At 41.9% G+C, this 25,884-nt stretch overlaps 1 protein-coding gene across 4 annotated transcripts in view; it reads right to left on the bottom strand.

The window, feature by feature from the left end:
• The window catches only part of ZNF423 (zinc finger protein 423), a 230,245-nt gene that overhangs the window by 82,872 nt on the left and 121,489 nt on the right, over positions 1-25,884 (bottom strand). For all 4 annotated transcript variants that reach the window (XM_048316784.1, XM_048316785.1, XM_048316787.1 and 1 more), the window contains 2 exons: positions 11,774-14,997; positions 4,880-4,964 (listed from right to left, as the gene is read on the bottom strand). In XM_048316784.1, coding sequence (XP_048172741.1) covers positions 4,880-4,964; positions 11,774-14,997 — 3,309 coding nt within the window. The remainder of the gene's footprint in view (positions 1-4,879; positions 4,965-11,773; positions 14,998-25,884) is intronic.

Raw genomic sequence — 25,884 nt, 5'->3', positions numbered from 1 at the left:
TTTCCAAACACCCAGCTTCCTTTGTTATTTTAAAATATTATGTTATTTTAAAATGTTAACAAAATAACAAACCTGTAGTTGGCCATTGTTTTGTTTCAAATACTTGCATGCATTTGAAAGAAATGTAACTGTGGATGGATGTTTTCCCTTCTGTGTTTAATTCTGGCAGAGTGTTTCCAGAACTTGAAACATGATCTCTAAGGGCAGGAAAGGTAATTAAGATCCTTGGAGTCCTACATTACACACAATGTATATGATATGCTGTGGCTTGGGGCAGTACTCAGAAAACTCTCCCAAACACGGTGTTTAACTTGGTCAACACCATCCCATCAAACAGGGAGGAATTTATCCAGACTGCAGTTCAAGAACTGGACCACGGAACAGTTTCACAGTGACTTCTGGAAGCTTTCCCTTCAGCACTCCCCTCTGTCCCCAGCGGCTCCCAAAGCACGAACAGGGCCTCATGTTCACATCACAAACACATCCAGCCTGCGCCCCTCCTCCCCTGCTCACCAGTGTTCATTCGTGGATCTTGGCGGGGAGCGCTGGCAATTCCATGGGGAAGGACAGGAGCGGCACTGGGGCAGGGCTCTGCTGAGCTCCCAGAACTGGGACAGCCTCTCATGAGCCCACAAATGCTTACATTCCTTTGGAGCTGGAGGCATGAGGAATGTTACAGCAATCCCAGTGTTAGAGCACAAACCAGAAATCACTTTTTTCCCTATTCCAGCAGTAACCAAGCCCCAGTTTAGCTTCCTATGCACATTTGCCAGAAGACTTTCTCGGAGCATGGAGAAAGAAGAGTTGGGACAGTTGCTCATCTTCTTTGAGCATTAAATGGAAAACATCCCCCATCTAACTGAGGCAGAGAGAAGTGCTGCTGTGTCCACTTCTCTTGCCCAAAGAGTTGAGAACTCTGGCAGGGATCCAAATGCATTTCCCCTTGATAAGGGCAACCTGACCCACCTGGAAAACAAGCCTGTGGAATTTTGTGCACCCTGAAAAATATCCATTAGAGCACCCAGCCTGGCTGTGGGAGCAGCACAGCTGTAAAAACCCATCAGGAAAACCCTGGGCCTAATCCTTATTTCCCTGTGCAGGGCTCTGAGCGGATTTCCCTTGGGAGTGCAGGATGGGAGCAGGCACTGCCCACATGGGGACTTGGCAGTGGTCCTGTGATGGAGACTGAAGTTCCAGGGCTCCCCCAGCCACCGGGCAGAGTCTGCACTGACAGCTTTCCACACTTTGGCTGCTGCCATGGCTGCTCAGTGCCCCCCGTAGAGCCGGGGGCTGTGCATGCCCATCCTCCCCTGCATCTAATAGAGACAGCACATCAGAGGCAGAGGTAGGTGGGGAGATAAGGGGGAGAAGCTTTAAACATTGCCAGGTCAGCGCAACAGGAGGTAAGCAAGTACAGAGGCAGCAAGAACTACTGAAAGTTTTTGATATAGTCCCAGGTGGACTCCCCAATGCCTGTAAATGTTTCAAAGGGGGATCCCCTTTCTGTGGGCATGGAAATGTTTCAAAGGAGCCCCAATCGGTGCAATGTTTCAAAGACCACTGCTCTCTAAAAATTCCAACCCGAACTACCCCCACAGCTGAAAACCTTCCGAAATAGATCCCTTCCTGGCTAACCCCAGCTGAGGAGGTCTGTTCTGCTGCATAGAGCCCCCCTACAGGCCCCAGCGTAAACTGAAACAAAACATCTCCCGTTTCCCTCCTCTGGGGATGGATCCAGCCTGCTCCTTCCCTGGGACCCCGTGAAGGACCCAATGTGCCTCTGTGTTTGTGCACAGGATATGAAGGGCTAGAGTGCAGCAGGGTAATTTTTCAAAGTGGTGTGTGGGAGTAGCACTGGAAATTCCCTGCATACTGCTTTGAAAAAAATAAACCCCCTACCTCCAAGAATTATGAACAGGGCCTCCAACTCCAGACTGAGAATCTGAGAGGTTGAAGAGGGAGGTACAGCCAATTTAACTGGATTCAGTTTTTAATACTACGATGTCAGAAATAATTGGATTCTTTAATCATATTACGGACACTGCTACTTAAGAGGTATTGCTGCTACAGAGCAGGGATTCCTTTGTTGACAGTCACTTGAGTAGAATAAAACTGTAAGCAAGTGCTTAGGACATCTTATCTATTGATTTTGTGTTTCTCAAAGTATGAGAAGAAAGTGCTGCTGAGGGGTCTTGGATTATCAAAGCCAAGGGATTTTTTACCTAAAAATTACATGTCAAGGTTAACTTCATTGTCTTGGCTCTCCTCAAATTCAGAAGAGAGATAAAAATCTCTCCCTGGAAATGCTTATCCTACTCTAACTCTTATCTTAGATTGGTATCAATCATTCATTTTCCCCAGACAGCTTCTCAATGACTATATTAAACCAGACACCTTAACTTTAGACAGATACAAGTTCATTGAGTCGAGGCCAGTCCTAAGCTCCTAAGGACACACAGTCTGAGAGCAAGCTCCTCATGACTCCCAAACACCTGTATGTTCACCCTGTGATCTCAGTGCCCCCCCCAGCACAAACAAATCCTCATCTGTAGATCTTAAATTGACACTGATGACATTAATAGTTCCTGTGAACTAGACCTGCAGATACAGCTATATTAGCTTCTTTCTCTCACTGCCCATCTGGCTAGACTTGGTCTAACACAGAGAAGGGAAACTCTTGCACCCCTTATCAGTGATAAACCAGCCTGAGCAGTAAGGAGGCACGTGCCAGTCTGTCCAAAGGCCTGAATAAGGGAACAAAGCCCTCAGGCTATGATCAAAGGGGACAGGAGCAAGAACCAGGGGCACTTAGTCACTCTCCCTACCGTTACTAACTCAGGACTATGTAAATTAACACCAAAAATCTGCACAGCATTTATTGCTTGAGAAATGCTGACATTCAGTCTCTCCTTTTCCCTTCAGTATTCCCCAGTAAAGAACCAATACCAACAAATACCCATGAGCAAACTCACTGGAAACACCTTTTTTTGTGAGCAGTCGCGTGTCCTGGAGGAGAGGGGGCCCAGGAGCCTTGTGAACCAAGATGCCCAGAGTGGGAAGAAGTTTGTCTCCATATTAAAGGTTTCTACACTTTGTTCTTTCCTAAACTGAACCATTAAAAGCAGTCATGACCTTAACTTCATGGACATCCTCAGTCTGTACCTCAGCAAAGCAACATGAAGATATGATACCACCATGGAATTATCACACATTTTCTTACCACATCCTGGTATTTACAATGTTCTAGGTGTACAGAACTGGGCCCATAGCACCTTTGTACTATACAGAGTTCCTCCAAGTATTACAGTAACTGATGTACAGCTTTGAGGAAGCAATGGGTGCACTCTGCACAAACAGCAGGACCACAATTTTCTGAGCCTCCTATGCCTTCTATACCTGTTGTTTTCCAGTGTTGCTAAGAACTTTGTAAGAAAGTGTGTAAATTGTATGTTATTCCAGACAGCACTATTATGAGCATATACATAAATAAACTTCACATATCAGTTACTGGAAAATGAAGAAATTGCATTTTTCCAAAGGAAAACAAATGATTCCCCTCTTGAATCAAGCAGAACCTTAACTCAGCATTTCATGACCTTTGTATTTAAAAATCACTTATTAGCTACTGGATCAAAAATTAAGTTGAAACAAGTGCTAAGCTTGCTAAGGATTTCTTTCTTAAAATTGAGGAGGGAGCTACATGAAATCACTATGGTCCAATTAACAAGGATCTCACTCTTCAAGCTTGCAAACAAGAGATTACATTAACACCTGCTACAAAAGCAAACATTTTTAGATATCTTTATCTTAACCTGCTTGACATTAACTTAAAACTCCTGCCTGGCTCTTGGATGAAAATTATTGTGACTGACATGTATGTTTTTCATTTGGGGGTGGGGGCTTGAAGGCTGTCAGTCCATATTTCTCTCTCTCTCTGGTATTTATGCATAATCCACTTCAAAGCTTATAGGAGATACATACCTGAATTGATGGGAGAATAATTTCCTAAATATAAAAATGCTGAAGGAAAACCATTATGCTTGTGGGAGATAAGTGCTGCATATGAATGCGCGAGACAGAGAGCACTGTCGGGTCCTTGAAGGGTCTCATCCAACACATGCCTGCAGTGGCATGTGTAAGTACCTTCTTGTGGTCTATGCATCAAAATAAACTGACCTCTTGGGCCAACACATATATTTATAACATCTGTCCATGGAAAAACCTTTCTTTGTGATCATTAGAGAAGCAATCATACAGCTGCAGCAGAAATACACCCATCAGGTTACAACAATGCTTTTATCAACTCCTGCGACAGGACTGTCATAGAAGGCAGAAAACACTGATTTTTAAAACACTTGTATGTCTGAAAAGCTGAACTTTCTGAAGTCCAGAATTGCAGGAAAAAGTAGAAAAAACCCGCTGAAATAACTCTGTAAGTGTTTTGTTTTGACAATGTTCCTCAGGAATCCACCACACTTAGCTGGGAAAATGCTAGCAGTTACATCTATTCAATGTCATGACATACAAAATTGAAACATAATTGCTCCTAAGTGGTTGACAACTGGCAAGTACTTTTTACACAGATAGAGAGAAATTTATGCTATCAAATGGAAGATACTGTCAAAAGTTTGATTTTAATATAAATGAAAATGCTACATGAGGACTCAAAAGGATAAGGAAAAAAGCTCAGCAGTAACACTTTTATAACCACATATTTAAAAAGCTTTGAAGTGAAGAATCATTACATCAAAATCATTTTCCTTGAAAAATAAAAAAATAAATTACAGCATGAATATTAACAAGTTATTAAAATAGTGAATGTCAAAGAGTAGCAAAAAACAAGCAGCCAATGAGTGGCCTAGTGTAAAGAATGTCTTACCAATCATATGGTTAGCGACATGGATTTGTATCTCTCTCTCATTCTCAAAGGTCATCTGGCACTTGATGCATTGATAGGTCTTTTTCTGTTTAATAACCAAAAAGAGATTAGAGAAAACTGCACTGTAGCATAAGGCAAGTGTGATCATGAATATAGCATGTTACATGCTTCAAATTTCCTCCACTGAGGCTTTTTTTGTTCATATATCCCCGGGCCAGGCTTTTCTGGGACCATAAACACAATCTCTAATTAACAACCTGCTTTAGGAGAAATTTTAATTTCAACTTTAAAAATTTGAAGTTACAATACTTGAAAATCTGACTGAGTACGTGAGCCATAATGAGATTGCTCCTGTCATTTAACCCACTGCAGTAAAATTCCCCCAGAGTGAAATAAAAGACAGAAGAGTAACTGTTTTCAGAGTAAGATCAACTTTCTCAAAAAATTCCACCTTTCATTAAACTCAAAATAGAGTAGGCAGAATACCTATAGTTATTTGGGGAAGCGAAGGAAAGAAATGCATTTTGTATTGGTCTCCAATCAGAAATCTTAAAAAACTGCATTACCATAAAGAACTGTTTCCTAGTACAATCTGTTTATATTTTCTCCATCTCAAAGTCATACCAGGGAGGCCTAGCTGCAGAAGTCAGGAGACAGTGTGAAGAGGCAATTACATGAACCATTTATTCAAATAGGGAAAATGGGGTTTGCACTCAGATTTACAGTGATGCGTATACTTGTGCAACGTGGCAGGAAAAAATCCAAGAAACCATTGCAGAAATTAAAATGCAGGTTGATAAGTTAGACATCCAACTCAGGAAAAAAAAGCCAAACTAAGAACCAAAAAACATGAAGGCTAAGCTTTTTTACACTTGGAAAAACTCCTATTTCCCAAAGCAGGAGTACGGTGCTTTGGTCTGAGGTACATGATTATTTACTGCATGAGAATACGCTATTTAAATAGACATCTTTCGACATGTAATTTAGAAAAATTGGGCCTTTTGTGCCTACTTCTTTCTGGAGAATAATTCTTACTGCAACACTTGCCACTAGGCACAAGCATGAGGTCTGCATCCCCACAGCCAGAGCTGGTAGCAGCTGAACACACATGAAATCTCTGGGTGCTGGGCACAAGTTCAGGGAGCTGAGGGATGGAAGACAACCCCAAGGCGACAGCACTGAGAAACCCGACTCAGTACACAACACCCTCTTAACCTTTCGAAGGAAAATATTTTTGGGGTACTTTTTGTGTAATTTTAGATGCACATTACTTTTTCTTCAGCCTCCACCCCACACCCAGGTATAGAACCCCATTTTTAGGGCAGCAGTAATAAGTCAGAAGTTTTGAGTTAAACAGAGAAGTTGCTGTCACCCCCTCTGAGCATGGGATCCAATTTCCTCAAGCACCTGCTGAGGACAGAACAAATTAGGTGCTACCAAGAGCTTAACTACTTCCCATGTCATCAGTGGCAACAAGGTAGCCTGCTGGAGGTTAATGAACATGCTGTAACACCATAATAACAAATGCACCAGTCTATGGATGTTCGGCATATTCCATGAATTCTGTACCAGTGTGTGTTTGCTTAGGCAAGGCTTTCTAGGCTAAAACAACAATGGGTGATTAACATGATAATAGGAAGAAGGCTATACTCCATTGGCCGAAAGCTGACACAGCCAACCATATAAAAGGAAATAGTTTGGATTGGCTAGTTATCCCTAGGCAGCTCAAGAAAGTATCCTCCTGGAGTCCATTTGGAAATCAAGGCTGTTAATGGAAAAGCAGCTGGATTTCTGCAGCACTCTTTCTGGGGAATCTATTCTGGCAGATGAGCACAGCACACATACGTACACATGTCCCCTCAAACACACTGGCACACACATGCTGAGGGCTCCTAACTTCAAAACCAAAACAAAACACAAAAAACCTTGGAAGAGCAAAATAGGATTGGGTAGTGACTGATTCATGTGGTCACATGGTCACATTTAAAGCTTGAAATCTTCCTCTTCTTTAAAACTTCAAAGCTAAGCTCTGTGCCTTGTCTAACGCTTATCTCAGCTACGAGGGTTCCCTAAGTAAACAGCTAGAGGACAATATTTCAGCCTGACTCTATTTCAAACCTTGAAAGTTATATTAAACACAGACAAATGATTCATTTTTTAATTGATACCGGGGCTTCTGAAAGCTACTTACTAAAAGATCTGGAGACAGGATGTCTTTGTTTATCCACAGACCCAGCGCTAACTCCTCCACACCATTTCACAATCCTATAAAACACTCTGCTTGGCATGAGGAGCCCTCGGCAGATTTCAGATTTCCTCTGAGTGCTACCTCAGCTGATACCCATGCGTGCAAACGAGCAGCTTAAGTAAGGTGATGGCTCCTGTGACAGGGCACCCCACTTGACGTGGAGTGAGGTTAATAAATGGCCTATACAGGTATCCAAATAACTGTAGCTAGATCAGCACCCATGCGTATATGCAAGAGGTGGAAGAGCTGATTTTTTGACTCATTAGTAACTGTCTTTAAAAGAATGTCACAAAACATCCTTCCATTATCAGTAAATGGGGAGCACTAGCTTTAATACAACTATAATTAGTTGTGGTACAAATATGATCTTCTACTGATATTTTTCAGCTTTATGAACATTATTAATGGATCAGTTATTTTTTTTTAAGTTTTATCCTCAGAAGTGGTGACAACAAAGGTGCCCGCACTCTGAGGAGCTAACAAAGTCAAGGTGATGGCATCTAGGTGATAAAAGAGACCAGATGAGCAAGCCTTCAGCTGAGAGCTCATTCCCCACAAATTCAAGATATTTAATTCTAGTCTTGGCACAAAATTGTACTAATAACAGAGGGTTCTGTTTTCTTTTCTGAAGTATCTATTGTTCCCATGGGTTTTCCAGACTATCCTCCTTTAAATCTGGAAATAGTTTCCTGCTCTACAAAGAAAATATTCCTCCATTCAAGTGGATTTACAAGGGAAGAGAAGGGTTGTGGGGGAGAACAAAGAGAAGGAACTGAGTCCAAGAAAGTGTGCAGGAGAGAAGAAACTGAGTAAGGAACACAGTAGGGTTTATTCTTCCAACTTTCTATGCCACCTCCTTTGCTTCTTCAGCCCAAATAACCTAGGTGGGCTAAAAATAGTAACATCATTTACAATGAAAACTTAACTGAAGTCTAAACATTTGCCACTGTCAATGTTAAACAAGCATTGTTCATGATACCTGTGGTACAAAATAAAGATAAATCTGTGTAAGAGAAAGAACAGCTTGAAATGTGACTGTTTCCAGTATTAGGAAATGAGAAATCTCAACACTAAACAATTAGTCATGTTTCTCAAGATATGCACATTCCTCTAGAAGACATGTGAAAATGAATTAATAAAATGTATTCAAAACTGAAGCTGCTACGCATAGAAAGATATTGAGAAAAACAGGAGAGCATCACCTCTGTTGAGATCTTAATGGAATGAAAAAAAGGCCTTGAACTATACTTGTGTCAGATGCTGGAATGATACCTTTTCTTGGGATGCTCATCTGAAAAACACTTTTAGTCCTATCCAAACAGAACAGCTCACACAAAACTATATGAATGAAACAAAATTTGATGTTAGAGAAATCTTTTACTACTAAGATGTATTTTATTTAATGCTCTTAGTGATGTCTCTTGCAGAAAACCATTGACTTGTCCTAAAATTCCTAAAAACAAATCCTCCAAAGAGGATGTTGCTATATACACAATGCAAAAATTATGTCTGCCTGGAAATCTGTCTTGTTGATCAACACGAATGGATCCTAGGTAGGCATCCTAGAAACGAACATGATCAATTTACAGGTATTTCTTCCTATTTGGCATAGTAAAAATGTGAGGAAGACAGAATACAGCAGGATTTTCAAGGGTTATGTGCTTTCTTTCATTCTTATGGATCAAAAAAAAAAACACAAGCCTGCCAAGAAACTCTGAGTATTTTTCAGTGCTCCTCTAGCTGTCTCCTACTGATCTTCAGAATAAAATCTCAAATAATTCAATAGTAAAAAACCAAAACGAAATATAACAAGACATTCATACTTCATTTGTGGTGCTATATAAACTTGTATATATATACAAACTTAAATACCTACAGTGAAAAGAAATTGTTCACTTTCTCCTATTTTTTTTTTTCCCCAAATATTCTTTATTCATCAAGGGCTAATATCTATTTTCTCCCTTTCTTTCACCTTGGGGTTAAATCTTCATTTAAAGTTTTTTTCTGAAATTCTTTTAGGTTTCCACACTCACCTCTTCTATCAAAAAGCGAATAACAGTTGGTGGAGCAATTTCAGACACAGAAAGAAGTTACAGATTTTATATGTTATCATCTTTTCCATTTGCTTGGATTTCATTCTGCTTATTCTTATTTACTCTGAAATATTTACTCACTACTTAAAAATGTAATCTACCTGTATGCTTCTTCTGACTGTACCTTGTCCTAATCTTAAACTGCTTTTCTATTTAAAAAAGAAAAATAAATAAGGTGTTTAAAAAATGAGATGTAGAAACACTCAAGAACTGGAGAGAAGTAGCTCTTCTCTGAACATGTACAGATCACTCTACATGTACTGTGCACTATAGATTGCTCCAGTAAAGTGGTATTTTACCTGTGTGCAGCACACTAACAAGATGACACGAGAGTTCCTGTTCAACTTGCTTAGCTTTGCTATGAAGCCAATGAAGTTAAGTAAACACTCTTCTTGAATGGAGAGATGTATCACCATTTAAAACCCAGTATAATTCTTCAAAAATCGCTGTACTAGGCAAACACAAAGGGCACTCATTGCCTTCACAAACTTGAGTGAAACACCAATAGTTTTCAAGTGAACTGATATCAGAATTCAGGTCTTGTACCTATAATGAAGGGTAAGATAATGAATTATTCCTAATAACAATATATATATATTCCTGGGATGCTTATCTCTGGTATTAGCATATGTGCAGGCCACAGACACCAGTAGGGTACCATTTGCCATCATCACAAATGCTGATTTTTCATTTTCTTCTACAAAGAAACTCAGAACTTCTCTCATGGGATGAAATTCAAAGCATTTACCTTATTGAAGAACTTAAAACTCTCCCCTGAGAGAACAAGTATGGAAGCTCTCACTGAAAAGAAAGAGTTAAAGCAAGAAATAAGACAGAAAATGACAATGTGTTCTGCTAGCTGATAGGAAGGGAAAGGTCATTCCATAGGCTCAGCAATATGAATTAATCCTACCTAATAGAACAGAGGTATTCTTAAAGAATTTAGAAGGAAATAAAGGCCTGAGGAGGAAGAAGGACAATGACTTAGCCAGACCTAGGTATCACACCAAAGGAGGGATACTTCCATTCCTCATTCTTCTGCAAAATTATTTACGTGTGCCTGGAGGCTTAGTCACACCCAAAGGGAACAATATCCAGTGGTTTTACCAAAAGAGAGAAAACAAGAAAAGAAATCAAGCTTTCTGTGGGATTGGCTCAGGAGGCTGGATCAGGGCACTGCTCCAGTGTGGCCATGCCCAGCTCGGCCAGATGCAGCTGCCCCACATGGCCTCACATGGAGCAGGGATAACAAGTCCTGCCAGGGACACAACCCGCACCAGCTCCCTTGGAGGCACCTCAGTCCATGTCCTCAGGACATACTTAGGGCCTTCTCTTACTTACTGAGCCTCTGGTGTTCTAGTTGAATGGATGGTATTTTCAGGTGCTTTTAATTCAGTAAGATGTGTTTGTGGGTGCTTTAATTAGCAGATTGACATAAACAGTCATCTACGGCTGGAATTATTCATTAGGAGTTGGGTGCCTAATTTCCTTAGATACTTTTGAAAATCTCACCCCATCATGTTTAATTAAAAATGTCAGATGATATCAATACTCAGATGTGTCTGCTGTTGGTCTCCTGAGAAGATTTCCAAAATTCACTTCTCATTCCATCTGTTCCTGACAGAGGAAGGACTGACTTGGCCCATTCTTGAACCAAAACGTCAACAAATAATTTAAAAAGACTATAAACTGCAAATGATATTAATCTCCTGAGTAGGCTTCTGGAACCTTACTTGGATCTGCATGTTCCCAAGTAACTTGTAAGCTAAGAAACGGGAAAGCAGGCTATCTGGAAAAAGTCAAGGACAGCACACTTTTATGTAATCTACATTAGACAATGTCCAGATTTGCTAAGAAACTACTTATCCTCTAATGGCCCCTACAGAAGGGCCATGAAAGCAGGTTCTTTTAAAGTCACTTTTGAAATCATACACACACACAAACAAGCTCACACAAATGCACACAGACCTCCAAGTAACCTCAAAACGTTCACTCTGACAAGACATTCCTAGGGATAAGCTCTTTAGCACAGAAATCTGTTTTAGGTGAGAATTTGGGGCATAGGATGGAATTCACTACGTTTTCCCTCACAAGTTCCTATATCCTCCTGCTCATTATTATTTTCCTGGTAAGAAATAATTTCATTCCTCAAATATGACAGATTAGATTTTTTTTGTTGTTTTTGGGTACTGAGCATCTTCACTTTTCATGAAATTGTCCCAGCTTTTCCAGATCTGCCAGTTCAGTAGAATCAGAATTCATGGACAAACTCAATCTCCACTGCCCAAGTCTCAGCTCTCTGTTGGTAAATTTAGGGCAGTTCTGTGGTAAAAAATCTGATGTGCTGCCACTGAGAATCAAGGTGCCTGTGAGGCTGAGCAGCTTCTGATTTTTCTATGTGCATTACTCTACCCTTCGTTCTGTTGGGAAGTTTTTCTAGTAGCACAAGTGATTTGATAAAGTGACAATTTAAAAAAAAAAAAATCAGATCAGTTCTCACATTGAAGGTCTACATTTTATCCCTCAGACACTTTAAAGTTCAGCTGTACTTACTCTGGGAACAGGGGACGTCTGGGTACCTTTCCTTTGGCCACTGGTCTCGGGTGTCAGGTCTCGGTGGTCTACCTGAATGTGGCTCTCTAAGTCTTCGGCACTTTCAAATTTGACACTACACTCTGGACACCTCAGGCTGCCACATGGCCTCTCGTTTACCTCCTGTGGAGTCAAGCTCAAAGACTGTCCATTGGTGCTCCTGGTCATGCACCCAGCACACAGGCCATAGGGAAGGCCGTTCACATCCAACTTTACCAAGTCCTGCTTATTCCGGAACTCCTTCAAGCACAGCGCACACTTGTAGAGTTTTTGCAAGGCCTGGCCATTGGGCGATGAGGTTGCAGAGTTTCCTGCCAATTTCTGCATATGGAACGTCCCATGAATTTTCAGCTCCAGGGTAGAGGTGACCGTCTGCATGCAGACAACACAGCGAAAGCCGGTGAGGGAGTTTCTGAGATCTGGATGCATCTGGCAGTGCTCGATAAATTCCTCCTCACTCTGCAGTGGCATTTTGCAGATCCGACACGTCCCTGTATCCAAACTCTTGCTGTGAGTGACTTTGTGCTCCGTCAGGGTCAGGAGTGATGGGAAGCGTTCCCCACAGATGGGGCACATGTAGTGCTTAGCAGGACCTCGATGGGTCTGCATGTGCTCTCTCAGGCCATTTTCAGAGAAAAAGGTCCTTGAGCAGATATTACACTTGTGGCTGCCTTTGATGAATTCTGCTTTCTTCCGAGAACAGTCATCCTCCCCAGGCCTGATGTTATGATCTCTCAAACGATGGTTCTGCAAGAGGACCTCCATAGTGTAGGCAGCCCCACAAATATCACAGCCATACATGGGCTCAGAAGCATCTACATCATCCTCACTGGCTTCATGACTGTTGGAAGTATCTGGATTCTTCATTAACATGTTCTGGATATCTGCCCCTTCTGTCTTCTTATTTGTTGGGGTCATGCCATTAGCTGTACCATTCTCAGCACTAGCATCAAAAACACAATGTTTTTCCCGCAAGTGCTTTTCAAGCAAGATGATGGCATGAAAAGCTTTGCTACAAAACTTACAGTTGTATTTTTTGCTGTGGGTTGTGATGTGGCACTGCAGTTCTACCTCTGTGCTGAAGGTCTCACCACAGAAGATGCATTTGTGAGACTTTGATGGATTACCCAAGTGACTATGCTTCACATGGATCTGGAGATCCACCTCCTTCCTAAAATCCCAGTTACAGGCTGTGCAACGATACATCTTCTTTTCATTGCTATGCTTGACTGCCAGATGCACTTGGATAGATACCTTGGAATCAAAAACTTCTTGGCAAAGGGTGCAGTGATACAACACAAAAGTATGCATGTCCAACAAATGCTTCTGCAAATCATCCACTGAAGAAAACTGTTTGTCACAGCTCTCACATACATAATGAGTGGAAGTTGTCATGTAATGTATGGTGAGATGTTGCAGAAGAGACTCCTGGGAATCAAAGTCTTCTTTACACTGAGGGCAAGACTGTTTCCTCAACAGCAACTCCAAATGCAACTTTAAATGGGTCTGAAAACTTTCAAAATTTGAGAACTTTAGATCACACTGATTACATGGGTATTCACCATTAGACACTGAGTTTACACTTGCAGAAAGCCGCTGCCTTTTAGGGGAAGAGACTTCAACATCAGAAGAAACTGGACTCTGCTCTGCTTTTGACTTCTTATTGTGTGCCAGAGGAATGTTCTTGTGGTTTTCTTTAATATGCTTTGTAAGCTTCAGGATGGAGCCAAAAATGGGGGAGTTTGTGCAATAAGGGCATGAATACACTTCCATAAAAGACTGTGTTGGCTGAATGACAGGGGAATCCAATTTCGAATTTCCTACATTGCAGTGAGTCTGCTGGATGTGCTCAGTCAAGGTAGCTTCGGTCAGAAAGCCCATGGAGCACTGGTTACAGAAGAAAGCATTGTTGCCATCTTGAGGGGTAGCGTTTGGGCCACAGTGAGTAATGCGGATGTGTTCCTGCAAGCTGTTGATATCCGCAAACATCTCCGGGCAGTAATTGCAATGAAAGGCAGAAATGTTGCTAAACTGCATCATGGGATAGGCATGGTTTTTGTGCACTTTTCTCACGTGTTCATTCAAGTTGTACAGTGTAGGCATGGAATCAAGGCAGATCTGGCACGTGTGGCTTTGCTGAGGTTTGTCTGCGTGAATGGTCTTCAGATGGATCTCCAGAACAGCAAGGCTGTTGAAGTCACGCTTCGAGCAGTAGGGGCAGCTGTAAGTAACTTTAGACCAGTTCTGGCCTTCCTCTCTGTCAACAGACCTGGTTTTCTTTTGTCCTCTCAAAGGCTTTAAGGTCGAATCTGGAGTGGAACCTCTTTCCACCGATGCGCTGGAGTCGGGCGTTGCGCTGCTCATGGACGCCACACTCCCTAGGACTGGGTCAGGGCTGATGCTGTGGTTACTGGAGTCAGGTTGTCTGTGACTGTCCAAGTGGCAATAGACTTCCTCCACTGAAGAAAACTGCTCTGGGCACATAGGGCACTTATGTTTTTTGTTGGCATGGGCTTGATGAATGTGCGAGAGCAGTGAGTTTTCGTCTACAAATACTTCAGGGCAATGAATACACTGCAAATCTGCCTTCTCAGAAAGCTGTGGGTGGCGTGTCATTACGTGCTTCTCCAAATCTTCAGTCTGACTGAATGTCTCTTCACAGTAATCACACATAAAATCATCCTTCTTCACCTCTTTCTCAGTCTTTGCCATATGTTCCTTGTTCTTTTTATGAGCTTGCATGTGACTCTGCAATGAGCTGGTAGATGAAAACCCACGTTTACACACAGTACACTTGAATGGTTTGCTGGAGCTGTGGGTTTTCAGGTGGATTTTGAGGTGGTCGCTGCGGGAGAATGCAGCCTCGCATTCGTGGCAATGGTACTTTTTATCCCCTGTGTGAAGCTTTATGTGGCGATCCCTACTCCTCTTGTGCTTAAAAAGCCGGCTACAGTAGGTGCATTTGAAAGGTAGCTTGTCACTGTGGATCTGCTCGTGCCTTTTAAGGTAGCTCAGGCGAATGAAGGACTTATCACAAAACTGACAGGGATACGGCAGGCCAGTCCCCCCTTCCTCCTCCCCGATGCCGAGATCACACCCATCTCCTATCATCTGAGTGGGTGATGCAACATCTTTGCTGGAGGGAGATGAAGCCACCCAGGAGAGTTGTGGGTCGTCATCACCATCTGTAATGGGAAAGCAGAAAGGAGATTAAAAACAATTCCCAGTGCATCTGTGAAATAAGGACAAAGCTCTCAACAACACTATGGGCTTCTGCTACTACAGCATTAAAAAAAAAAAAATCAACTAAAAAAAAAAGCCCAAAAACCCTCTTGAATTTGAAAGGAGGTTTGAGAAAGAGAAATAAAAATATACGTGTACACATAATTCACAAATATGCCAACATATAGTGTTAATAAAAAGCATTTTTCTTTAGCAGGTTTAACACCTGCTCACTGTACTGTAAAGCAATAAACAATGAATAAAGAAAGCAAAACACAATGTGCAATGAAGCAATACAAACATTTCAGAAAGCTACAGTGTTAAGTGATCACCTGTGAATTTGTGGGTCTGTTAAATGCTACATCAAGATGATTTTAAGTAATGTCTCCATTAAAAAAATCCTTCAGTTCTGTCTCAAAACTGTAACAGAATGAAAGGCTGCTCAAAGGCAGAGTTGAACATCTAGGTGGAATAAAAGCATCAGATTTGAGAGAGCTCAAGAAAATCAGAGAAGAGATCTGCACTATTACCATGTTTGCTTGTATAAAATGTAATGTTGCTCTCTTGGTACAAAATCAAACAAATTTATAAAAGCCCAGGAAAATCACCACTGGAGATCCCAAGGCATCACAAAAGAATCAAGTTCAGGATAAACCAAAAATGGCCCAGCCTCTGTTTAATAACTATTTCCTTTACTCAATATGAAGTTTTGAAAAATATTTTATAATTCCATATTACCGTAAAGAAACACAGCACCCACTCCAGCAGCCATACAGTCATTTTAGGAAAAATACATAAAATGTTGTCAACATTCATTAACAGAATTGTTAACAAGAAACAGAAGAGAGTGAGTTCTAATATCTTAATTCTAACAAATGCAGAGATGTTGAGCGAAACATAAATGCCACTAGTCTGATATCAAACTAAACCACAGAATGAAGCAAAAATAAAGTTCAGGTAAATGAAGGAAGGTGATGACCACATAAACATTTGTAGATTCCAAAAAGGAGCTGGTTCTCGAGATACACCATCCTTATAAAACATTTAATGTTCCTACTTCAGCTTTTACTAAAACAAACCAATAAAAAAATCCCCGACTGTGTGTGTAGGCTGCCACACGCGCACTCCTCGTGCCTGCCAACTACCGAGTCACCAGGCAGAGAAAGCACAAGTACAGTGAGGAGCTCTCAAAGAAGGGCTCGGCTAATGAGGGTATCACCACCGTACCAGGCACTGTTTGCTCTGGCAAACATCTGCTTTTTCATCCCAGGTAAAGAAAGAGAGCAGCTACCTTGGAAAAAACTAAACCAAGTAACCACACCCCAAACAACTTTTCCCACACGACAGGGCTGTCTATTTTCCAGGTCAGGCGTCCGCTGTCTGCCCCGTGCTCCCCAGAGAGCTCTGCTCCCCCGTTTAACTAAACCTCCTGCTCCAGAGCGATGCTGGACACAGAGAACCTGCTTCTTCCTGCTCCCGAAATGCACCTCGACTCTCAGCGAGCATCCGCGCTTCTCAGATGCTCAAGGTCTTTGTGCTCAACCAGCTCCTCCAAACCCGGCAGAGCCCAAGCCTAAAATACAGACAACGAGCTCCTGATTTTTATGTAAACTTTTCTCAGGCTTCACTCCCCCGACCACGAACGGCTCTCTCACTGCAGCTGCAACAAAGCCTCATGTTCCCAATTTAAGCCACCTCCGCCGCCCACCACGCTGCCAGCACAGCTTTGCTGAACCCCCAGGGAGCCCCCAGCCCCCGCCATCCCCCAGCTTTGCCGCCAGCCGTATCCGGGGCTCCGTCCCCACGGACCTGCGGCCACAGGCCGTCGGAGGGAAGGAGGCAGCCGGCTGCCAGCGCCCGGATTAGGGGCCCCGGGGAGGTGCCGGTAGCTCAGGGCCGCCTAATTCCCTCCTCTCACCAGCTGGGCTCCTCCAGGGGCAAGGAGACAAAGGGGAGCACGAGGGGGATGCTGGGCCTGAACTAGGGCAGCACATGTTGCGTTTGCTGCCGCTGCTGCTGTCTACGGAGAGGGGGAGAAAGGAGAAAAACAAGAGAAAAAGCACCCAACCATTTGCTAGTTTCTGCTCGGGCTTACTGGCTGTAATTATAATAATTTTATATGTCTGCTTGAAGAAATGTTTATAAAAATACGTGCATTTTAAATATCTCCCTTTTTGCAGTCAGGCTGCTGGCGCCTTGCGCGGAGCGGCAGCACACAGAGGAAGGGCTGCGCCGGGAGAAGCCCGAGCTCTCCAAACGCCTCCACCGAATAAAGCTCCATTGTTCAGCTCGGAAACTTGAGATGCAATGGGCCAAATCCAGTGGTAACATAGGCTGGGCCAACTGCTTTAACTTCCTTACATCCATATGCACTTATGCCAACCATTACACTGGCCCACCATGCAAACTGAACAAATCTCTAGAAAGTCTCTTTTTCCTCTGAAATGAACAGATCTTCCTCAAAACACAGTCTAACATTCAAATAGAGCCAGTTCCCCTCCAGCTGCTGTTCTTCAAACATACTGGGCTATTCAGAAAACAAAATCAAAGAAAGTATTACCTGATGAGTGAAGCACAAAGCCTGTCCTAACATAATTTGGATTTTTAAAAAATTAACACTTCTCAGGTTGAAAAGTTGTATTTGTCATAAAATGGAAGCATTTACATAGAATGTAAAGATTGTCTCCTTTTGTTAGCTTCAGTTTGACCTTTTACCAATTTTTATGTTTAATTTCTACATTCTTTTTACTCCAGTACTCCAGTATTTTCTCATACTTTTACAGTTTTAAAAGAATTTTAGAAGAAACTTTAGGCACCAGAAACAACCTACTTGGATTTCTTAAAAACAGGATACTAAATTAGTAAACACCTAAACTGAACAAATTAGGGAAAACTCATTATCATTAATCTTTTTATGGAATGAATAATAACCCTGTTAATTTTAACTTGCCATATTAAATTGAAGAAAAGACCTATAATGAACTGAGAAGAAAATTCTAAGGTATTTTACCACAGTAATATTTTAGTGGGAAGATATATTTCAGATGTGGTATGACATGTCTGGCTAAGATGGTTAGAATAATAATTCTACATTAATGCAATCAAAGGAATGTAACAGAATGAGAAAAATCACTTTCAAAAAGGAGATTAAAGTCATTAAAATGGCTAATCCTGCAAAGTGGGACTGTTCTAAAATAGAGAATCACATGGCTGGTGCAAGACTTTTGTCATTTGCACATAAGAGAATCAAAACAAGTATTAAAAGGGTAAGAAAATTCAATAAAAAGTTTAATTAGGAAAAAAAGAGCATTAAGGAAGCTTTAGGATGTCAGTAGTCCTCAGGATATATGTGCAGGTCATGAAGCTTAAAGGGCCATTCTTGATAATCAATCTCAAAGTGGTACAGTAATTTAGCAACTTAATGTTCAGCACGTTTACAGGACTGCAAGCATTTATCATCATCAGTGAGGAGCTAATTCCAGCCTCAATGCATTCAATAAATGTATTTTTCCTTCTAATAAGAACAATTTGGCCAAACTGTAGTATAAATCATACTTTGTTCTCTATTTATCTTCCAGATAACAAAAGCCAAGTTCAGAGACATAGTCATGAAGCTAAAACAATAAAATGAAGTGTTAAAAAGATGTGAACTCTCTTAGAAGGGAGACAAACAGCACATCACAGATTGCCAGGAGTAAGCGGCCCTACCATCTCAGCATACACTGCTGACATTGATATATTTATTATTCCAGAGTTATTTTGCTAATACAAATATAATCAACCAGACACAATTTCACACTCCCTGCAAACACCTTCCCATCATCTCCCTGCCCAAAGGTAGCTGGAAACAGTACGCTCCTGCTGAACTTTGAGCAGAGCTTCACTTTCTTGCACAGCTGCCCAGTCACCCAGCCCTGGGGGCCACATTCCTGGACAGGAGATGCGCAAACCCAGGCTACCCCCAGCTGGTTGCTTTTCCTCTCAAGAACTAAACACACGCACAGAGACCACATTTGCTGGCCTAGACCTGAAGTTCGTCCTTGCCTAAACCCTCTTGTTCACCAACAGAGCATCATCGGGTTCCCCTCCATTGAAAAAATCTCCCTACTCTGTCCCGTGTGGGGAGAGTTCAGGTGGCTCTTCCACAGGGCCTCTGTGCATCCCTCCACACCATGAGCACGCTGCAACGTGGCCTTTGCAGTACAGCAGGCAAGTTTATTCCAGTGCCACCAGTACAGATTGAGCACCACAGGGCTCAGGAGAGCCTGCACAACCAGCCCCAGGCAGCAAAAAAATCCCGGGTTTGGCCAAAGAGACATCTTTAAGACTCCCCTCCCAAGCCCAGAAGGCATCTCCATACAGGACGATAAACCAAGGCACTCAGGTTTAAAACGTGATCTTATTCTGTCAGGTTTATTCCTCTAGCACAGAGCTAGCACACAAGAGAAATACTTAAATTAACAAACACAAAACCCCAAAATCAATTGCTGAAGTAAGGATTGCTGTTTGATTTAAGCTCAGACTTCTGGTTCGCTCTGAGCCCCACCATAATACACAGGTTAAAGATGGTCAAAGCACTGAAAATGCTTGAAGCTGTTGAAAGTTGACGTAATGCTAGCACCCAAAATAGTAACTTACTTTTGAAAACAAGCTTGGCATCATAAGACATGCTTCTGAACTGTGCTTCAGTTCCTCATCTCCATAATAGCAAAAAGCCATCTGCTCCTCAAGGGCAAATTGTAGGGCTTACTTCTGTATAGCTGTGAAAACCCCGAGACATCCTCAGATGGAAAGTCCAATAGAAATGCTATCAATTTCAATAATTACTATTATTATTGCAGATGCTTAACTATGAGAATTAAACACAGAGATTGAGGACTGACAAATCCTCAGTACTGATTACGGAATATTTTGCATTGCTGCACTATGTATTAAAGCCAGGGATAGATCATTACAATGGATTATAGTAAGAACCTCACATACCATACGCTGCTCATTTACACTGCAGTGCTGGTGTGAAATAATGCAAATCAAGTTTACATAGCAAATGTTTTAAGCTTCAACACTTTCACTGCACTGTGACAGATTTCTGCTTACATTTTTTGTTGGAGTGTTTAGTCCCATTTTCCTGCACATCTCCCGCACAGTTATAACAAATAATTAAAAGTATCAATAATAGTTCAAACTCAATTTTCTATGCACGTATTAGCTTCAATGAATGTTTCTGTTTGTTGTGTCACAGAAGGCAATAATGGACTGTGACCCACCAGCCCTTGTGGCAATGAAAGTCCTCGTACACTGACACTGCATCTACCTCTGAACGGCACTGTCACTGCTGGGCTGTGACTGACACCCAGCACCACTGCACACTCAAGCACACCTCATTAATGAGAGAAGAAGGACTTCTGCAACTTACTTATAATTATTCCTCCAAAAATACCATGCAACTGTCCCCCAGAACTGCTTAACCCATCCTTAGCCAAGGCAGGGAGGAGGGCCTGGGAAGTTCACACTGCTCTGAAGAACTCTACACAGCTTCACACTTCAGTGATGTCAGCTTCCTCACCAAACAGTTCAGAGTTCTGTATTTTAAGGCACAATGCTATTTTTAAATATATATATATATATATAAACATGTATAAAATGTTCAAAGCAAACATGAAATTGGATAAATTGGCTCAATGGAAAGTATATATAATCTGATTTTTCTTCTCATGCAGAGAGTAACTAAGTATTTAGAATACGAAATCAGCACAAGATGTAGTGTAGAATTTCAAGCATTAAACTTGCTGGGATGTCTGCCACAGATAAACTCTTACACATAGACAGTTTAAATCTCGCTGTCTTTGTTTAAACATTTCTGTAGTGATCAAAGATACATCTAATTAGTCTTTCTTATACTGCAAGTTAAAAGTACACACAGAGATGTCTATTGAAGCTTAGCTGATACACAGAAACTTGTTAAGCCAGAGTAATGCATGCCTGAGCCCTTGTCTCCCATTAGCAGAGATATCAAGGCTCAGTAATAACCATCGACAGGGTGATCCATAACTCTGTGCAGATGATAAAATAAGAAAGCTATTTTTAACACTCTTTTTCCTTATGTCAAATAGTCTGTATTTTGCTGGTAACAAAAAATTAACATATCATTAAATAAGTTATTTCACACTTCAATAAATGGCATAATTGGGCTGGAGGAGAAAGTTTTATGTTAGATCTAGGAATAAACTAAATGCTTTCAGAGTTGAATCACTGTTTTTCTTTACTCCCTTTGGAAAAGCAGCAGATACTATATTCTGCTGTGCATCATGGACTTGGGACTGAAAACAGCTGCACTCTAATTACATGTAAAGTGTACCAAAACATTCCTTTTATCACAGACTGTAAATCTGTTAGCATCTGTCTCTCCTTTGTTTCTTCCACAAGATACAAGCTTGTTTCTACATTTTTCTCACCTGTAGCGGTAATTAAAATTCATTATAAATGAAAGGAGTGAACACTAAAACAAGTTCCTCTGTGTACAGTTCTAAACTCAAATTAGAAACAGCTGTTTGCTAATTCATGCAGTGATGTTTTGTCGTGCTCTGTGAATCAATAATAACTCACCCTATTTCTACCAAAATGTTAGGATTATAACTATATTTTGCTTAGCAATTTGCTCCTCAGAAATGTTCAAATGCCCATTCAGTCTTTTTTAAAGGAGATTAGAAGACGACACCTACAAAATAATCAATGAAATAACAGAAAGATCTTAATAGCTTGCTGCTTCTGCTTACCCTCTACCTAGAGGGTTCTGTGTCATTCTTGCCTGCTTTGATGCCTACAGAGCATTTAGCAAAAGGGCACATTGTAAGACAGATGTAAAAGAACAAAACCGTATATGGAGTCACGCAAATGCATCACGAATGCAACAGTCACATTAGAGAATATTACAAAATTAGAGTTTCAGCTATGAAATGTACAACTTTCAAACATTAGGAATGACAAAACCCTCAGGAAAAAAAATCCTAGTAGAATAATTATTACTTATAATAATTAGTTATAAAATTAGTTATAATAAATGGTAATACTTATGCTAATTGTTGGTAATATTTCTACATATTATGTTAGCCAGAGCACAAACTTCATATGACCCCGTTGGCCTTACACGATTATATTCTGCTCTTCTTGCTACTTGATGTCAACATTTATCATGATTTCAACGCTTGATTATGCAAAACAAAGAGACAACACACAGCAGTTAAGAGCTTTGCCTACTTCCTTTTTTATCTAAGCATAGGGATGCAAGCGGGGCAGCTGCAGTGATCCGAGCAGCCCCCCACGGCAGGTTTGCAGAGCTTGCCCTCGTCACAGCACGATTAGGGCCAGCCCTGGGCCCTGCACTGCCCCTTGGCATAGCCAAAGATCCAGCCCAGAGCAGTGGAAGAGCATCAGCCTCTGTGCAGGTCTCTGCAATACATGCATTACTTCATACATTTTCTCAGCTCTAAATAGACATGTTTTCCCTTCCTTGTGTTTTGCTGCTGTGAGCAGGGAGAGTGTTCCCATACAGCACACACCTGAGCACCAGGACTGAACTGCTCATGGAAATGTGGCCAGCGGGACGGCCTTTCTGGTGGGATGAAATGCATGAGATGAATTCCCTAGATTTACGATTTCCTCCCTCCCATTTGATCAGGCAGCTCTCAAATACAGCAGGCACCTGCTCTCAGGCTGTTTTGCTGAGTACCCTCAGGCACGTGCGGTCACACAGACTCAGCTCAAGCTCTTTCCCTCAGTTCATAACCACAGCACTAGAAACACAGACTAGCTGCTGTCTGGAGAAACTCAGTGAATGCAGAAGCTGAAAGTAAAGACAGACAGACTTTTCTCCATGAACGGACCAGATTGGTGTGATTTGATTTAATGCTTTATTGTGTGCATTTTCATGTTTTTGAATTGTACTTTCAAGTGAAGATTAAGTCATCAATTACAATCCATTTAGCTCATTCATAAAATTCATTTAAGGGTCATATCCTGCACAGTGAGCAGCGAGTCCTGGAAGTCAGCACTGACAAGGAAAAGCAGCACTTTCTTTCCCACAGGATATTCAGCTTGTGCAGAATCAAGTCAGAGCTCATTTTGATGGTGTGGGCAGCAGTCTGGAGAAGGAAGTGCCTTTAAATCTGGGGCAGTGGCAAACTAGGACAAAGACAGCTTTGCCAAGAGTTCTCTGATAAGCTGTTATCACTGCTAAGACAAATGGCTATCTGCTTCTGTGCTGGTAGAAAACATCAGAGTGGCCTTTCCACTTCTGCAGAGCTGTTTCTACTCTTCTGTCATGTATCAGCTGTGAGCCAAAAGAACCACTAGAAGTGAGAAAACTTGGACCAGATGCCAAAAATGCTCTGTGCCCCCTGGTTGGAGTCACCAGAAGTGACTTTATTGCTAGGATGGCTTTCTATGATGTGATCTTCAACTGATATTATGTGGTGACCTGACCTGTAACAAAATGGGCTTGCAGTCCCTGTCTCTAACAGATGAAAAGTACTTTGCAGAGAACAGAATTTTGCTCCTAAATGAGTATTTTCCATCAGTGCTCAGTGGAAGAGAAGACAATTGCCATGTTCCAAACCTGAGAAAAGCCTCATGTAAAGTCCTGCACAGGACTTTACTGCCAAGCTTTCCGGCCTAAGGAACTTAAAGCTGGTCATATCATTAGAGCACGTTGCAGGAGAAAATAAAACCAGCTTGTTAAGTTAAAAAGAAGGAGGCTGTTCCAGACTCTCATTTTGATCTAGATGGGAAAACTGTGACGCACTTACAATCTCAATGGTTCATGATGAATAGCCTTAATGCTGAAAAACACATGTTGGCTGAAATTACTCAGCAATAAACAAACAGTAAAAAGCAACAACATCCAGATTTTATACTACCTTCAAAGAAAAGGGGAAGAAAAGTAAATTACATGTGACAAACAGTATCAAGTAACCTGTTTTATAGCTATGCACACACATTATTGTTCTGACTTCCAAATGTGTTGTGTATTCACAGCAATCCCATTGAATTCAATAGGAACAGCAGTTACTCAACACTCCTGAAAATTCAAGTGACATAAATATGAGATATAGCCAGTTCTACTAGAGATATTTTCAGAAAGGTGCATGTATTCCCTGTCCCTTTAGTGAATTCAAATCAAGATTTCATGCAAACACCGTGAACTGAAATGAAGCTGTACTTGCAAACATCACAGCTTCCGCAAGTCTGGTGAGTGTAGCCCCTCAAGGCCTCCATGTGTCTGGTTTTGGAGGGGCTGGTGTGCCCCAATAAACCCAGTGGGTATTCCTGGAGCTGAAGAAGCTGCCAGCTCCACCTGACCCTAGACTGGAAATGGGGTTTGCTCCAGCTGAGTAAATCTCCGATTCCTTGGGGATGGTGTGCATTACAGCAAAGTACAATTAGTTAAGACTTTGGGTTTGCTAGTGAACAATTTAATTTAATAAATTAATTCATTTAAAATTAAAAAAAAGCACCCACAAATGTAACAGCACACTGGTGAATATGAAGCACATTCCTGATTATCGTAAACATCGGTCATGAATCTGCACCATGTTTGTAACTGGCCTGAGGGTATCTGCATGAAACAGAGGTGGGAAGGAAGTTCTCCACTTATCAATACCTGACAGAAATAACTGAAAGGTTTAAAAAGAAAATAACTATAGGTTTTGTACTACACAAGATGAAAGTCAAACAGCATGGCTTGCCTAGGAGAGACGTGTATTCTGCGCTGTATGGTAATGCTACTTCTTTTTTACTAACAGTACCCATCGTTTTAAACAAGAAGAGACTTTTAAAACAAGCAAGCAAACAGACATATTTGCCACCCGGTAAGATTGCTCTCGGTACACCAGTGTTTCCCTACAACAAACGTGCTGCATGAGAGTCCTTTCAAGTTTAACCATGAGTGACCCAGCGTCTGTGATCTGAGGACTTGCACTGCACCACACAACAAAACCATCCTCCGAAAGCTGCTCTCTTCTTCCAACACATCTTTGCCCTTTGGACTGAAGGGCCCAATGACAAATCGTGTGACTGCGCTCTCAGGTGTTCAAAAGAAAAGCTGTGGCAACAGCCAAGGTCTGTTTTCCTCAGGCTCACAACTCCATTGGTGCAGCTCAAGGAGAGATCCCATGCCCTACCTTGCTGAGCACCTGTTCAGGCTGCAGGGGATGAGCCCCATGGTGCCCACTGCACGCACCTCAGAGTCACGGAGCACTGGATATCTGTCTCCTGTGGGTACCCAGCACTGAGAGCAGCCCAGGCTGTGCCCCATCTCCTACACCACAAGTTTGCAGAGACACTTTCTGAGCATCTCTAAATTCTTTAGAGGCTTCTCAGGTTGTCAGTCAGCACCGACCACACTCTGGAGAAAGCCTCCCGTAGGGAGGATGCTCATCAGTGCAGGCAGGCAGGAGGGGGGAGTGCAGCTGGGGAGCCAGAGCGAATCCAACCAGGAGACAACAGCCCCCCAGCCCTGCTGCTCTCCTGCCAGGAGCCACGCAGAGGCTGGCAGGAACGTGCCCTCCGGCCGCGCTGCGCTCCCAGCCCAAGCTGCAAGCACCACACTGCCCACGGACTGGAACAGGAGGCACGTTCATCAAAGTCCCCTGCAGCAGAGACACCTTTGTCCTGAATTGTTTCACAGTCTTAAGTGCTCATTTTCTCTATTCAGATGGCTCTAGTTTAACCAGCTGCGTGGGTTTCCTTCTGACCACACATGTGTGGTTGGTTTTTTGCCTCCCACGAATATGAATTGTACAATTTATTCTAGTTAGTAACTGTCTCTGTGCCTTGGCCACAGATACTTGAGA

The sequence above is a fragment of the Corvus hawaiiensis genome, chromosome 12 (genome assembly GCF_020740725.1).
Source record: "Corvus hawaiiensis isolate bCorHaw1 chromosome 12, bCorHaw1.pri.cur, whole genome shotgun sequence".
In the NCBI taxonomy this organism is placed as follows: Eukaryota; Metazoa; Chordata; class Aves; order Passeriformes; family Corvidae; genus Corvus; species Corvus hawaiiensis.
Note: the sequence above shows the minus strand (reverse complement) of the source record. Positions and strands in the feature narration are given on the sequence as shown.